Source organism: Capricornis sumatraensis, chromosome 19 (genome assembly GCF_032405125.1).
Source record: "Capricornis sumatraensis isolate serow.1 chromosome 19, serow.2, whole genome shotgun sequence".
Classification (NCBI taxonomy): domain Eukaryota; kingdom Metazoa; phylum Chordata; class Mammalia; order Artiodactyla; family Bovidae; genus Capricornis; species Capricornis sumatraensis.
Genome location: NC_091087.1, coordinates 36,540,993 through 36,557,276, shown reverse-complemented (window position 1 = coordinate 36,557,276; position 16,284 = coordinate 36,540,993). Strand labels below are relative to the sequence as shown.

Here is a 16,284-nt window from a genome sequence, read left to right as displayed (position 1 = left end):
TTGAACCCTTGTCCCCTGCATTGCAGGCAGATTCTTTACTACTGAGCTACCATGAAGTTGAAGATTTTTTCCTGTGCTGCATTCTGATAATTTTTGCAAAGTGCCCATTCAAGTCCTTCACCCATTTGTTTCTGTTGGGTTCTCTGCTTTTTAAACAGTTCATTATGGAATTTATTATATATATTCTAGGTATAAGTATATTCTGTGGCTTACCTTTCACTCTTGGGAAGGGGGGTTTAAACTGCTTAAATACAAAAACCTCACAGGTAGCAGGAATACTGTCCTTATGCCTACAATGCAGGACTACACAGGTTCAATCTCTGGGTTGGGAAGATCCGCTGGAGAAGGAAATGATAACCCACTCCAGTATTTATGCCTGGAGAATTCCATGGACAGAGGAGCCTGGTGGAGCTACAGTCCATGGGGTCACAAAGAGTGAGACATGACTGAGCGACTAACACACAGAACATCCTCCCTGTAATCCAGTTTGGTCTAAGAAAACATCTTAGTCCCCAGATCACCAAATCATAATTTGGGCTGTAATTTGAATCAAATGGATAGAAAATGTGACTGCCTCTTCCATTTTGCAGAAGAAATGAGCTTCCAAAAGGTCCAATTCAAGAAGAGACATCAGCGGAAGGAGAAGTTCTTACCTCAGGAAGCTCTACCCATTGACAGCATCTTTTGTTCTCCTCTGGGCAGGGGGTGGGGGCAGTTTTACTATGGTCATGTAGGTCTGGGACAGGAAAACATTTTCTGCTTCATAGCCCAGGGAGGGGGAAATCCTCTTCACGTGATTAAAGATAACGTCACCCATAATGAAATAAATCAAAGTCCTGTATCACCTACTAGGATGCAATAAGAAGAACACAGCATTGCTCTGACAGATTCATGTCAAAGATGCTTGACCTGAATGGCAATGTGAGGAAACCTCAGACAAGCACACACTGAAGGACAGCCTGTAAGTCCTTCAGGACTTAGGTTGAGGGCTGGTCATCTTGAAAATGTTCAGGGTCACGAAAGTCAAAGAACCAAGGAACTATTCTAAACTGAAGGAGATGAGAGCCATGCAGAGTATGATGTAAACTGGACCCTTGTGCTAAGGGCATTATCAGGACAGCTAGCAAGAGGTGAATCCAGTCAGAGGATGCACAGTAGAAATGTATCAGTGTCAACTTTCTGATTCCCGTGGTTATGTAGGAGAAGATACTTGTTGATAGGAAATGATCTAAAGTGTTTAGGGGGTGATAGGGTAACCTCAGATATGCAGATAACACCACCCTTATGGCAGAAAGTGAAGAAGAACTAAAGAGCCTCTTGATGAAAGTGAAAGAGGAGAGTGAAAAAGTTGGCTTAAAGTTCAACATTCAGAAAACTAAGATCACGGCATCTGGTCCCATCACTTAATGACAAATAGATGGGGAAAACAGTGGAAAGAGTGGCTGACTTTATTTTTCTGGGCTCCAAAATCACTGCAGATGGTGATTGCAGCCATGAAATTAAAAGACACTTACTCCTTGGAAGGAAAGTTATGACCAACCTAGATAGCATATTAAAAAGCAGAGACATTACTTTGCCAACAAAGGTCCTTCTAGTTAAGGCTATGGTTTTTCCAGTAGTCATGTATGGATGTGAGAGTTGGACTATAAAGAAAGCTGAGCACTGAAGAATTGATGCTTTTGAACTGTGGTGTTGGAGAAGACTCTTGAGAGTCCCTCAGACTGCGAGGAGATCCAACCAGTTCACCCTAAAGGAGATCAGTCCTGGGTGTTCATTGGAAGGACTGATGTTGAAGCTGAAACTCCAATACTTTGGCCACCTGATGCGAAGAGCTGACTCATTGGAAAAGACCCTAATGCTGAGAAAGATTGAGGGCAGGAGGAGAAGGGGACAACAGAGGATCAGATGGTTGGATGGCATCACCGACTCAGTGCACATGAGTTTGAGTGGACTCTGGGAGTTGGTGATGGACAGGGAGACCTGGCATGCTGCAGTTCATGGGGTCGCAGAGTCGGACACAACTGAGCGACTGAACTGAACTGAGGGTAGTGTGTCAGTAATTTGTTTTCAAATTGTTCAACTGTTCTGAAATTTTGCTTTGTGTTTCTTTCAAAATAAAAAAGAATCAATGTAAACTTCACTTCATTCCAGAGAGAACCACCAGGTGGAGTCCTTAGGTCAGAGAGTTGATTTGACAAGCCCTGTTGTTCAGTTGCTAAGTCCTATCTGACTCTGTGACCCCATGAACAGCAGCACACTTCCCTGTCCTTCGCTATCTCCTGAAGTTTGCTCAAACTCATGTCCATTGAGTCTGTGATGCAATCTAACCATCTTATCCTCTGCTGCCCCCGTCTCCTTTTGCCTTCAGTCTTTCCCAGCATCAGGGTATTTTCCAATGAGTTGGCTCTTTGCATCTGGTAGACAGTATATAGGAGCTTCAACTGTAGCATCAGTCCTTCCAATGAATATTCAGGGTTGATTTCCTTTAGGATTGATTGGTTTGATTTCCTTAATGTCCAAGGGACTCTCAAGTCTTCTCCAGTACCACAGTTCAAAAGCATCAATTCTTCAGTGCTCAGCCTTCTTTATGGTCCACCTCTCACATCCATACATGACTACTAGAAAAACCATAGCTCTGATTATACCGACCTTTGTTGGCAAAGTGGAGTCTGTTTGTTAATACAGTCTAGGTTTGTCATAACTTTTCTTCCAAGGAGCAAGCGTCTTTTAATTTCATGGCTGCAGTCACCATCTGCAGTGATTTTGGAGCCCAAGAAAACAAAGTCTCTCACTGTTTCCATTGTTTCCCCGTCTATTTGCCATAAAGTGATAGGACCAGATACCATGATCTTCATTTTTTGAATGTTGAGTTTTAAGCCTGCTTTTTCACTCTTCTCTTTCATTTTCCTCAAGAGGCTCTTTAGTTCCTCTTTACTTTCTGCCATGAGGATGGTGTCATCTGCATATCTGAGGTTGTTGCTATTTCTCCTGGCAATCCTGATTCCAGCTTGTGCTTCATCCAGGCTGGCATTTTGCATGATGTAGTCTATTAGTTAAATAAGCAGGGTGACAATATACAGCCTTGACGTACTGCTTTCCCGATTTGGAATCAGGCTGTTGTTCCATGTCCAGTTCTAACTGTTGCTTCCTGACCTGCATATAGGTTTCTCAAGAGGCAGGCCAGGTGGTCTGGTATTCCCATCTCTTTCAGAATTTTCTACAGTTTATTGTGATCCACACAGTCAAAGGCTTTGGCACACTCAATGAAGCAGATGTTTTTCTGGAACTCCCTTCCTTCCTCTGTGATCCGACAGATGCTAGCAATTTGATTTCTGGTTCCTCTGTCTTTCTAAATACAGCTTGAACATCTAGAAGTTCTCAGTTCACATACTTCTGAAGCCTACCTTGAAGGATTTTGAGCATAACCTTGCTAGCATGTGAAATGAGTACAATTGTGCGGTAGTCTGAATATTCTTTGGAATTGCCTTTCTTTGGGATTTGAATGAAAACTGACCTTTTCTAGTCCTGTGGCCGCTGCTGAGTTTCCCAAATTTGCTGGCATTTTGTGTGTAGCATTTTAATAGCATCATCTTTTAGGATTTTAAATAGCTCAGCTGGAATTGCTCAGCTAAACAAGCCTTTCTCCTATTAAACTAAAAACAAAAGGGTTTATTTCTTTACTTTAAAATAGTAAAGTGGCATGGGTTTCCCTTGCTTCAGCACATTAACAGAGACATAAATCCAACTATAGCTGGTTTGATTCATTTTAGGAGTTTGTCTAGGAAGGGCTTCCCAGGTAGCTCAGTGGTAAAGAATCTGGCTGCCAGTGCAGGAGACACAGGAGACACGGGTTTGATCCCTAGGTCAGGAAGATCCCTTGGAGTAGGAAATGGTAACCCGCTCCAGTATTCTTGCCTGGGAAATCCCATAGACAGAGGAGCCTGGTGGGTTACAGTCTATGGGGTCGCAAAGAGTTGGACACAACTGAGTAACCACACATGCAGAAGGTTGAGAATAGATTTTCTTGAACTTGTTTCTCTTGACTAGGGTTTTTTCAGCCTTGGCACTGTTGACCTCTGGGGACCGGATAATTCTTTGTTGTGAGGACTGTCTTGTGCATTGCACAATGTTTAGCGGCATCCCTGGGGTCCTGTGGCTAAGACTTTGCTTTCCAATGCAAGGGGTGTGGGCTGAGTCCTGGTTGGGGAGCTAGGATCCCACATGGTTAGTAGCCAAAACACCAAAACATAAAGCAGAAGCAGCATCCCTGGCCTCTGCCCACTGGATGCCAATACATCCCTCTAGTCGTGACTCCAGCTGTCTCCAGAGATTGCCAGGTGTGCCCAGGGAGACAGAAATCACCCCCATGGTAGAACCACTGTGCTTGCAAGATTCTCTGCTCTGGGCACTCTGGTTGCTGTCTGCTGGACAGAAAGTTCAGGAGATCTCTGACCACACTTAGTGCCCCTGGTACGTCGGGGTAGCTTTTGGTGGTGGGAGCTGTTGTACTACGTGGTGGTGTTGGTGTTGTTCTGTGCACAGACAAGCCTCTGAGAAGGGTCAGGACCAGCCTGAGGCAACCAGCAGGAAGGACAAAGCCTGGGCTTAAGAAGGAAAGCAGCAGAAAAAGGCTTGGACAGGATGTAAACTCCTCCTTTCCCAGGACTATCAGCCCAGCCAGCCGCCTCTCCGCCTGCTGGGCTGAACCTCATGATGCATGAGAAAGACTTGGCTTTGTAATGTATACTCCCCATGCGTGCTATGTGCGTGCCAAGCCACTTCAGTCATGTCTGACACTTTGCGACCGTATGGACTAGCGCTCACCAGGCTTCTCTGTTCGTGGGATTCTCCAGACAAGAATACTGGAGTGGGTTGTCATTTCCTCCTCCAGGGGATCTTCCTGATCCAGGGATCAAACCATGTTCCTTGCATCTTCTGCATTGGTAGGCAGGTTCTTTATCATTAGCGCCACCTAGGACGGTACTTTCCATAGCCCCTGCATGTTCCTATTAAAATATCCTTCCTACTGGAGGAATCAACCTGCCTGACTTCAGGCTATACTACAAAGCAACAGTCATCAAGACGGTATGGTACTGGCACAAAGATAGAAACATAGATCAATGGAACAAAATAGAAAGGCCAGAGATCAATCCACGTACCTATGGGCACCTTATCTTTGACAAAGGAGGCAAGAATATACAATGGAGAAAAGACAATCTCTTTAACAAGTGGTGCTGGGAAAACTGGTCAGCCACTTGTAAAAGAATGAAACTGGAACACTTTCTAACACCATACACAAAAATAAACTCAAAATGGATTAAAGATCTAAATGTAAGACCAGAAACTATAAAACTCCTAGAGGAAAACATAGGCAAAACACTCTGATGTACATCATAGGAGGATCCTCTATGACCCACCTCCCAGAGTAATGGAAATAAAAGAAAAAATAAACAAATGGGACCTAATTTAACTTAAAAGCTTTTGCACAACAAAGGAAACTATAAGCAAGGTGAAAGACAGTCTTCAGAATGGGAGAAAATAATAGCAAATGAAGCAACTGACAAAGAATTAATCTCAAAAATACACAAGCAACTCCTGCTGCTCAATTCCAGAAAAATAAGCAACCCAATCAAAAAATGGGCCAAAGAACTAAATAGACATTTCTCCAAAAAAGACATACAAATGGCTAACAAACACATGAAAAGATGCTCACCATCACTCATTATCAGAGAAATGCAAATCAAAACCACAATGAGGTACCATTTCATGCCAGTCAGAATGGCTGCAATCCAAAAGTCTACAAGCAATAAATGCTGGAGAGGGTGTGGAGAAAAGGGAACCCTCTTACACTGTTGGTGGGAATGCAAACTAGTACAGCCACCATGGAGAATAGTGTGGAGATTCCTTAAAAAACTGGAAATAGAGAACTGCCATACAACCCAGCAATCCCACTGCTGGGCATACACACTGAGGAAACCAGAATTGAAAGAGGCACGTATATCTCTCATTGCAGCACTGTTTACAATAGCCAGGACATGGAGGCAACCTAGATGTCCAAGAAAGCTGTGGTACATACACACAATGGAATATTACTCAGCTATTAAAAAGAATGCATTTGAATCAGTTCTAATGAGGTGGATGAAACTGGAGCCTATAATAGAGAGAAGTCAGTCAGAAAGAAAAACACCAATACAGTATACTAATACAAATGTATGGAATTTAGAAAGATGTTAACGATAACCCTGTATGCGAGACAGCAAAAGAGATACAGATGTAAAGAACAGACTTTTTGGACTCTGTGGGAGAAGGTGAGGGTGGAATGATTTGAGAGAATAGCATTGAAACATGTATATTATCATATGTGAAATAGATCACCAGTCCAGGTTCAATGCATGAGACAGGGTGCTCAGGGCTGGTGCACTGGGATGACCCTGAGGGATGGGATGGGGAGGAAGGTGGGAGGGAGGGTCAGGATGGGGAACACATGTACAGCCATGGCTGATTCATGTGAATGTATGGCAAAAACCACCAGAATATTGTAAAGTAATTAGCCTCCAATTAAAATAAATTTAAAAAAATATCCTTCCTTTTACTTCACTTTCCCAACGCCTCCTTTGTCCATCCTGTGATCTAAACCCTCCCTCACCTACTCCCAGGGCCCCGGGTCTGAGCTTGCAGGGTTAGAGCCCCCTCCAGACATATGATCAATGATCTAAATGTTATGAGTGGCAGCTTCCCAACTTCAAGAGCATCCTATATTGGCCATGCCTATAGTATGTTGCCTTCTTTGTTCTTAAGGCTCCGTCCAGCCCCCATTTGTTATCAGTGCATTTCCTATAGGAAGTGCAGTTCTTCCCAGCCCTGTGAAGAGATACGAGGTATGCTGTCATCTGTGGCCTGGGAGGATGGGGACCTGCAACTGGGGACCACCATGGAGCCTTAAATTGGGGGACAAAGTCAGAAAAATGTCACCCACCAGGAATGAAGACAGTTTAAAGTGAAGGCACCATAGCTGCATCCGGCCAGCTGCTGAAGTGACCATCTCCCTGCGAGAGCCAGCCTCCCTCCTAGGCACATGATGGAACAGCCTGGCCCAAGTCAGCCTGAGCCAGGTCCCGTCAGCTCTACAAGCTGCAGTCTATGACAGGATGGGTTCAGAGGATGTGCCTCATGCATCTATCACAGGAAGCAAAATCCTCAGATACGTCCTGTCCCAGCAGGGCCCCCACAATCCTCACGTCAGGCCATCTGCACACAGGCATTCTACGTGGTCAGTTTTCAAACCCTTTTAACAAGGGGCTTCTGGGTCCTTAGGATTTGGGGAGCAGCTTCTCAACTCCACACAAGTGCCGACCCCAGGACAGGCTGGCCTAGCCATGGCCAGGAGGGTACATGTGCTCCAAGGTTGCCTGGTGGGCTTCTTGTAGGTGGTGTCCTTTGAGACTAACAGGACTTGTTTCTGGTTCAGTTGCAACTGAATGTGTTAAACCGTATGCTCTCTGTGGACAAACAGCTCTTGGGACTGTAAGGGCACCTCGCCCTGGAGGTCCTCAGCAAGCTTCTGATTTTAATTCAATCACAGACAGTCCTGGCTACCGACTCCCAAGCAGACACCTCACTTCGTCCATCCTTCTGCCTCACACTGACGACTCAGGTCAATTCTGGCTCGTGCTGGAGGGTGGTAGGTCGCATGGCCACTCCCCATGCCACCCCCTTGCTGCTTTCCCATTTTCCCAGAGCTGCTGCCACCTCCACCCACAGAGTCACCACTGGAAAGCCTGTCCTTGTGGGCAGAGCTGGGGGCACCTGGCAAACCCAGATGAGGGGCAGGTGACCCAGGCCCGCAGCAGGCTCAGAACCCCAAGGGGCAGGCCTGGCACCAGTTTTCTCGGGAGCTGTGGGTGGTCCTGCCTGTCACTTCTCTCGTCATGTGCAGCGAGAGGAGGTGCCTCAATCCCCCAGAGAGGGTCCAGAGGACATGGGCTCCCGAGAGCCAGCAGCAGCTCTCCTGAAATCCAGAGACAACCCTAGAATCCTAGAACAACGCCCTCACGCACTTGTTTCTTCCTGAGTCAGTTCCTGGTGGTGGATTTCCTTTATCTGCAGCCAAAGGACTCCTGATAAGGACAACCCCTACCTACAGAGAGGCCAGGATGAAACCCCCACAGTGTGGAGCCCACGGGCCTGGGGCTTCCAGCCACCATGCAGAAGACGCGCTGCAACCTAACTAAACGACACTTGTAGATACAGCTGAAGACACCTGCCGTCTGGGCTCCCCAGGGACAGAAAGGAGGCCTCTCTACATCCAGCCCCTCCCTCCTCTGGCTCGAACTGGGTCTGTTTGCCTGATGACACCCTGGAGCTGGGGCTGTGTGATTCTCCCACAGCTTAGCTGTAGCATCATTTGTTAAGGCTCCAAGACCTTGCAATAAAACCACATGTAAAGCCATCTCATACACTGGCCAGTGCCCACATTTAAATGTTGTGCCTTGGAAAGAAACACAGGCTCCTCTGCCATGGAATGTTAACTCTTTTATTAATTTAGGGTTAACACCGTGTCTGCCTTGTGAATTTCTTTTTCGGAGTTGTGGATTCAATCAACAACAGCTGGGCTCCCCCCAGCTGACCGGTGGCTTGTCAAAGGCATTACAGTCACAGAGGGGAGCAGGACGAAAATGGAGAACGAGCTTGAGAAAATTTAAGGCAAATGTTAATTCCCATATTAAAGAGACTTCATCAAGCAGATCTGTGCATATCAATGAAAATATATGAAATATTTGTCAAAATAATTAACATTGGTAAAAATTAGAACATGTAGCTTCTAAAATGCCCACACAGGTTTGGCAGAAGTAAATTCAACTGTGTCGATAGGCTCACAGCAAACACAGACACAGGTGAGCCCACCTTAAGACAAGTGTCCTGAAAAGCAGGGCCCACGGGCTTTCAGAGCAGCTCCACGGAAGGGAAATGACTGACAACTGGCAATTCATGGACAGGCTTACATCTTGGTAGGAAGAACTGCTTGCTTGTTGGGGCTACCTTCCATCAGGTAGAGGTGACCATTCGGGCCATGAGACTCGCAGAAGCGCAGATGGGATGTGGTGACCCGGGGCCCTCGGCCCACTCAGAAGCGAGGGCTGTAGATGAAGGAGGGTCTCTCCATCTCGTCCCACTGGGATGTAACTTTAAGCCATGGCTGTGGTTTCAGAAGTCACTGACCATGTAGAAACAGACGCTCCATCCCCAGTGGTCACAGGTTTTACGCTCCCAGATCTGTTCTGTTGAGTCTGACCAAACCACCTCCCAGATGGCGGCTGGCAGAGAAGCAGGTGCGCCCCGGGCCCTTTCTCGTGGGGCACAGCCAGGGCTCTTCGGGCTGCATGGAAGCACGGGGAGGAGGGTGCTGCTTAGGGCCACGTGGCTGGCCTTTCTGCTTTGGTCTTGGAGATTCAGTGAATGCATGGTCTCAGGAGCTGTGGATCCCCAGAGTTCATGCTGCTCCTGCTGTGACTTGGCCAGAACACAGCAGCCGGCGAGGGGGTGTGAGCGGGCGTCACCGCTCCCGGGACACCTCCTCCAGGCACCCCCTGTCCTCGCCTGGCCTGGGTGCCCAGAGTCGCCAGGAAGGACCTTGCTCCTAGGGAGACGAAGCTGTCAGATGGGGGCTCCATCCCTGAAACAGGCTCTGGCCGACAGGCTGGAGAAAGGTGGACGGACAGACAGACGACGGGAGGGGCCCTGCCCTGTGCGGGGGCCGGGTGCCCCTACCCGGCCAGGAGGCACGTGCGGCAGCAGAACTGGATGAAGAGCTTCCGTTCACAGAGCCGGTTGGATTTGACCATCTCACAGAACATCTCATCAGCTGGGTTCCCCCAAAGGAGAAAAGGAGGGACAGGTCAGATGTGGGGGCTAGACATGGCTGCTCCCAGCTCCCCACTCTGGAAGGCAGCCATCTGCCATTACCCCCGTGGTGACAGGTGGCCAGCCCAGTGAGGCTGGGGCTGGAGCTGAGCCTGGAGACGAGCGCGGGTTGGGGAGGAGACAGGTTCGGGGGGTGGGGGTTGGCAGGGTCTGGGGACACCGGGCTGTTCGGGGAGCCCTCCGTGGTCACTGTTCCTCTTTCTGGACGTGGGAGAAAGCGGGGTCAGACTTGGCGGGGGCAGGGTGGGGGCTGCTCCATGATGCCGGGAATGCCCCAGTGGCGGAGGAGGGATGATGAGAGGAAGGGGTTCATCAGGGCACCGGGAATGGCTGAGGGAGCGGAAAAGCCAAGCCCCTAAGGCCAGCCCTTCCCCTGGCAGCTGGCCTCTGGGGACCTGCACTCATGGGGCAGGGACAGCCTCACTTTCTGGGGCTGCGACCTCACCCGAGGAGGTGGCTTCCTAAAGTAAGCGCTTCCTGGCTGAAGTAAGCGCTTCCTGGCCTTAAAGGAACATGATTCTCCAAGGCAAGGAGGCCACCTCATGGTCTGCAGGGCATGCCCGGGCTCTCTCTGGGGGCTTCACACTCTGCCAGGCCCAGGCCGCTGCCAGCTCCATGCTCAGGGACCTTGTGGTGCTGGCAGCTCTCCCTCCAGCATACCAGCAGGCTCTCAGTGCCCAGAGACAGCTTCGGACTGCTCATCCCTATGCTTCCTGAGCCACGGTGGCTCCTTACCATGGCATGTCTGCCCATGGCCTCTGCCCTGGTCTCCAGGCCAGAGTTCTGTGTCAACCCTTCCTCTCGCCTGGAACCCCCACCCTGGTCTCTTGAGTTTCCGCTTTCACAACCTATCCTCACGTCCCAGTTGACCAGTGGCCCAGGGCTCTCCCACAGCACACACACGGATCCTTCCTGCAGAACACGCGGGCCTCTCCTAACGCATGCCACCACACCCAAGCCACCTGGGGCTACTGGAGTGAGAGTGGGGACCACGTCCAAATCATTCATAAGAGTCACTCGTTGGACAGACCCACAGTAGCGGGGTGGCGGCTGGATCCTCTCTGGTCAGTGTGAGGGGCCTGGAGAGAAGGGGCACCCCAGGGACAGCCTGTGGCCCCTGCCCCTCTCTCCCGTTCTCTTTTGCCGGGCAGCCAAGGGGCTTGGGTCCAGCTCATGCCCACTCACCGTTGCTGCACGTGTGGTTGGTGATGCACGAGGTCCCCAGCTGTGTGAAGCCCGCTTTACACCGGCTACAGTTCCTGCTGGAGCCTTCACAGCTCAGGCAGCTCTCGTCACACCTGTGGAGACACGGGTTCCCGATAAGGAGGGCCGCCACCACTCCGGCCCTTCCCAGGGCCCTCCGGCCGGCCTGCCGGCCCTCCTGCAGTGCCCCTGGCAGTAATCCTGCTCCCATGGTGGTCTCTCCTCCTGTCTGACCTCTGTCACCTGTGTGACAAACAGGACCCAGGAGCCGCTGGGGCGCCGCCCATCAGTCTCAGCCTCCTTTGCGGTGAGGTCGGCCTCACCCCTGGGGACAGGGCTGGGGGTGCCCTCTCAGTCCTGTCCCAGAGATGGGGCCCAGGACTACTACCACTGGAGCGCCGTGACCTTGGGGGTCAGCACACTCTGGCCTCGGGCCACACCAGCAGCTTTGCTGGGACCTGTCTTGTCCATCTGCATCCAGCTGTGGCTGGGCTGCAGCACTGGGGTCAAGCAGCTGCTCTGGAGACTGGCCGGCCGGCCCAACCTACAGGGCTCACCGTCGGGCCCCTCAAGAGAGCTGGCTGATGCCGACCTGCTCTGGGCCCCGCACAGACCTCGCCTGCCCGCTGCCTCTCCAGTCTAGCTCCATTCCAGGCACCAGGTCTCCCCAGACCCGCTGTGCCGCAGGCCCAGCAGGCCCGGGAGCGGGCTCAGATAGGCAGGCAGGGTGGTGGGCAGGAGGCGGCTCAGCTAGGCCTGGGCCTGCCCCATGGGGCAGCTCCTTGCATGGGACAGTGGCCACTTCCAGTCAGCCCCCCACCCACTACCTCACCACGAAAGATCCCTGTGACTGTGTCCTCCGCCTCTGCAGGGTGGCGCCCACTGCAGCCCCACCGCCTGCCCCCAACTGCCGGGACCACCACCCACCTGCGTCTTCAGGCTGCTCTGGTGACACTCAGATGGCAGAGGCCTGCACGCGTCCTGCCCCAACAGTGAACCCGGAGAGGCCGGGCTGGGGCGGGAGTGTGCTGGGAAGGCCGGGAAGGCAAGGCTAGCAACCCCTCAGGCAAGTACCTCCTGCCCCCTGAGTTGCTCTGTCTTCAATGAGGTTCTTATTCCTCTTCCAGGTCTTCTTCCTAAGTCTCGGGGTGTCCAGACCTCATCTGAAGTACTCAGTGTGGACAGTTCTCACTCTCAGCCCTGTCCCTCAGCTTCATGGGTTTCCTCAGTGCTCAGGCTCCAGCCCAGCTGGCTGGGCCCTGCCCCCTGAACCTGCCCATCCGTCCTCTCCAGGAATGGGCCTGGCTGGCACTGGACCATGGGTCTTGGAGAGCCAGGTTCCCTGGGAGCTGCTGCTGCCCAAGTGGGAAGAGGCCCTGAAGAACCAGGGGACCAAGGCAGTCCGTCCTCCTGGGGGAGCCACACAGAGGGGTCTTCAGAGCCAGGGACCAAGGCCATGTGGAGGGGTCTTCGGAGCCAGGGGGTCAGGAGGAGGAAATTCTCTGCAATGCCAGCATCCAACACCTTGGTGCCCCATGCAGGCCTCTTCCTGGGATGCACCTCTGAGACCTGCTGTGTCGGCCCCAGTGCTGGACCCCGCTCCAGGCTGAAAGCCTCATCTCCCATGGGGGAGAGCACCCAGGGAGCTCTGGCCTCTGCAGCCCAGGAGGAGCTTTCCTGGGGCTGGGAGACCTCACGGTGTGGGAGCACCCTGCACCCCCAGGGGTCCAGGGTGTCTGACAAATGAGACTGTTATCACTACAGAACGTGTAGTCCCTGGGCTGTTGCCCTAGAAAGAGTTGATGAGTTAAAATCAAGGTTGACTTCAGATGCTGGTGTCAAGGGGCCTGCACGGACTCGGCCAGGCTGGGTGAAGGCAGCTGGACAGAAGGGCTGAAACCCCAACCTTCCTGTGTGGGTCCTACAAATGCAAGGGCTGGGTGGTATCTCATTGGCTTACCACAGAGTGGTTGGTGTTCCTGTTTTATGTTTGGTTTCTTGGTTTTTGTTTTAAGAGGATAGGTTACAACCTGGAACAATTCTCAAATATATCCTGGGGGCCTTGAAGATCCCCTGTGGGTCCTTAGCTGTGAGTTGGAAGATGGGGTATGGTCTGTCCACACTGCTCTGATGTGGGCCCCGGGCTCCCTTGTTTCCAGTCTATTTCAGGCTCAACATCAAGGTCTTCAAGGTCACCTGCAGACTCCTCATGGTCACTCTCAGCCTGGACGAGGCGGGCTGCTCTGCCCTGCTCCTGGGCTTAGGTCACGAAGCCTGGCATGAGGCAGCATGCAGCAGGACAGGAGGAGGACACCAAGCAAATGGCCTCTCATCACTGCCCACGACCCGCGATGACCAGAGTCCCCAGACGAGGATGAGGCGCTGTGCAGATGCAAAGGAGGAGCGGAAAAGGAGACTGGGAAGGCTTATGGCATCGCTGCAACGGCTGGAAAGGGCTTTAGAATGAGGAGCCCGTCGGGACCTTCTCTTTTTCTCTAAGTTATCTGATTAAGAATCTAAGCAAACCCAACAGGTGGTTTCCACACAGAGTGAGCACACTGGTCTGTGGCAGTAGGTCTAAACAGATACTCAGAAAGTGAACCCCACCCTAGTCCCTGAGACAGAGGCCTCCAGACCTGGTCCCTCCTCCATGGGCACTGTGCTCAGCCATCTAGGGCTGGGCCGAGAGGACTGCCTGGAGGAGGCACCTACCTGCGGCACACCTTGTGGGGCAGCCCTGGCATGTCCTCTGCGTAGAAGCCCTCACCACAGGCCGGTACGCATCTCCAGTCTTGGAAGTAGAAGCCCGGGGCACAGTGAATGCACTCCTCTCTGCTGGGCCCTGAGGGGTGCGGGTAGAGAGCAGAGGTCAGTGACCACCCACCATCTGCTGTGTGTCACAGATCTGCGGCCTCACCCGAGAGCCAGGTCCTGTTCAGACACCCCAAAAGGCTGCCCCCACAGCAAGACCACCACCCCCTCACTGGTGCCCACCACATGTCTATACTGGCCCCCTCACCCACTCCTAGGAAGTAGGCCTTACACACCAAGCTCAGCGCACTCCCCCGGCCCCAGCCACGTTCATCAGCCTGATTCTAAGGGCCTTCTTTCCCAACAAGCCTGGGCTGGTTTAAGCTAGGGCAGCTGGGTGTAGCCTTGAACTCAAAATGGGGCCTGACCACACAAACTTACTTGTTGGATTTCAGAGATGTAGTTTAAAAAAAAAAAGTAAAATAGCTCACTGGTCTTTAAATATCAATTACATGGAGAAATGGTAATATTTACATACATGTGGTTAAACATGATGTTCTATTGATTTCCACCTGCTTCTCAGGGTAACTTATACCCGCATCTGCAGCCCACGTGGTGTTTCGAGGGGACCGAATGTGGTGTGAGACGACGTGGAGAATGGAAAGAGGAGGTGTGTGGGCCTGGGGCTGACAGAGATGTGGTGTGAAGGATCGCGACAATTTCAACAGAAAAAAAGCCACTCGGGCTCATGGGGTGGGGTGTGGGGACAGAAGAGGCAAAGACTCTGAATGAAGGATCAAGAGTCATGAAGGGAAACCTGCAGCTCAGTCAACAGGGCTCATCAGCGTGGGGCAGGCGCGGCCCAGACTAAAGAGACTGTGCTGTCCGTCTCTGCCCACCTCCTCCCCATTCACACCAATAGCAAGTGAGCGCCAGGCATCCACTCTGTGCCAAATCTCCAAAGCACCTCACGGGGTGTTAGAGGTGGCCAGGAGGCCACAGGCTGATGGCGCAGAGGGTCAAGCGTGGGGAGCAGTCGTCTCAGATGTGCCCCTCACTGGACCTCCCCGCACTTTGACTGGGGTCTGGCCTCGGCTGGAGGCCTGGCAGCTTAGGCTGAGGTGTCCAGTCGTCTTCAAGGAGTGACTTGTGGACCTTGTGGACTTGAGGGCCTCACGCCTGCGTCAAGGGAGAACCCCTGCAGACGGCTCCATGCTCCAACGGTTGGTCTTGTGTCTCAGAACCACAGCTGCCGGCCTGGATGGGGTTCTGAGCATCCGGGGGGATGGGGGTGAGGCAGAAGTGGGAGCCCGTGCGTGATGGGCCTTCGTGAAGGACAGGTGCCCACCGCCTGGGTCTGCATGGCGTGCTGTCCCCCTGCAGCTGGGGTGTGGTGGGAGAGCCTGGCACACGTGCTTCTGGACTGACGGCTGCTCCTGTGCCCCCTCCTTCCGCCCCCGCTTATCTCCAGGGAGCATGTGCGTGGGTGGCTCCCCACTGACCCCCGCCCCCATCCTACCACCTGGGCCCCTCCCCAGCATCTGCAGCAGTCTACTTCTACTTTAATGCTCAATTTACTAAACACAAAGTGGGTGAGATATGCTCAGCTGTGGCTGGAAGCCAAGAAAGCCCTGGATGGGTGGAGGCCCCACCAAGGTGTGTGCCTCAGCACAGTTAAGACGGTACCTTCTCCATTCTGGATCTTTTACCATGACAACAAGAGCCGGACACAGAGCCGGGTCTCCTGCACCCACCACGGCAGACGGGCACCCCAGGGATCCCAGCCTCCTGACTCAGAGGCTCTGGGACACGGACTGACCATCCTGGGGTCCCCGCCGCCTGGGGTGGGGACAGATGCCCCCAAGCTCCTGTGTATTTGAACCTTCTCACACGGTGCCCAGGGCCCTCACAGACAGGGCAGCAGGGGCCCCTGATTGAGAGCAGAAGGGGAAGGCCAGGTGGCTTGGGCCTCCAGAGGCTCTGGACAGGGACCCTGACCAGCAGCAAGGGGCCTTCTGAGACTCAGAGCTGGAGGCAGGGTCCCTCTACCCACATCAGCCAAGGTGGGTGCACACATCCCAGATCATAGAGGGCACTTGGGCAGGCAGGCGTGGGTGCAGGGCAGCCCTGGGACAGCTGGGCCCCTGAAGTGACAGGTGGCTGGGCTGGGTGAGAGAACCCACAAGCGACTATAAAGCCATCCACCAGCAGGCAGTGTGGGGTGCCAAGAAAGGAAATTGCATTGAATGAGCAAAAGCACTATAAAGACAAACGCCTGGCTGGGTGTTATGGACTCAACAGACTGTGATATTTGAATAGGTGATGCCGGTGATGTTCCTTTATCAATCTGGGCTAAACAACGAGTCAAAGACATAGAACCAACATTGACAGGCATCACGGCAAAAGGCA

The 16,284-nt window shown here is 52.2% G+C and overlaps 1 protein-coding gene across 3 annotated transcripts in view; it reads right to left on the bottom strand.

The window, feature by feature from the left end:
* Nucleotides 1-8,538: 8,538 nt before the first annotated feature.
* The window catches only part of PCSK6 (proprotein convertase subtilisin/kexin type 6), a 170,474-nt gene continuing 162,728 nt past the window's right edge, over nucleotides 8,539-16,284 (bottom strand). For all 3 annotated transcript variants that reach the window (XM_068991309.1, XM_068991310.1, XM_068991311.1), the window contains 3 exons: nucleotides 13,837-13,966; nucleotides 11,107-11,219; nucleotides 8,539-9,862 (listed from right to left, as the gene is read on the bottom strand). In XM_068991309.1, the coding sequence (XP_068847410.1) occupies nucleotides 9,765-9,862; nucleotides 11,107-11,219; nucleotides 13,837-13,966 (341 nt within the window). In that variant the 3' untranslated portion in view covers nucleotides 8,539-9,764. The remainder of the gene's footprint in view (nucleotides 9,863-11,106; nucleotides 11,220-13,836; nucleotides 13,967-16,284) is intronic.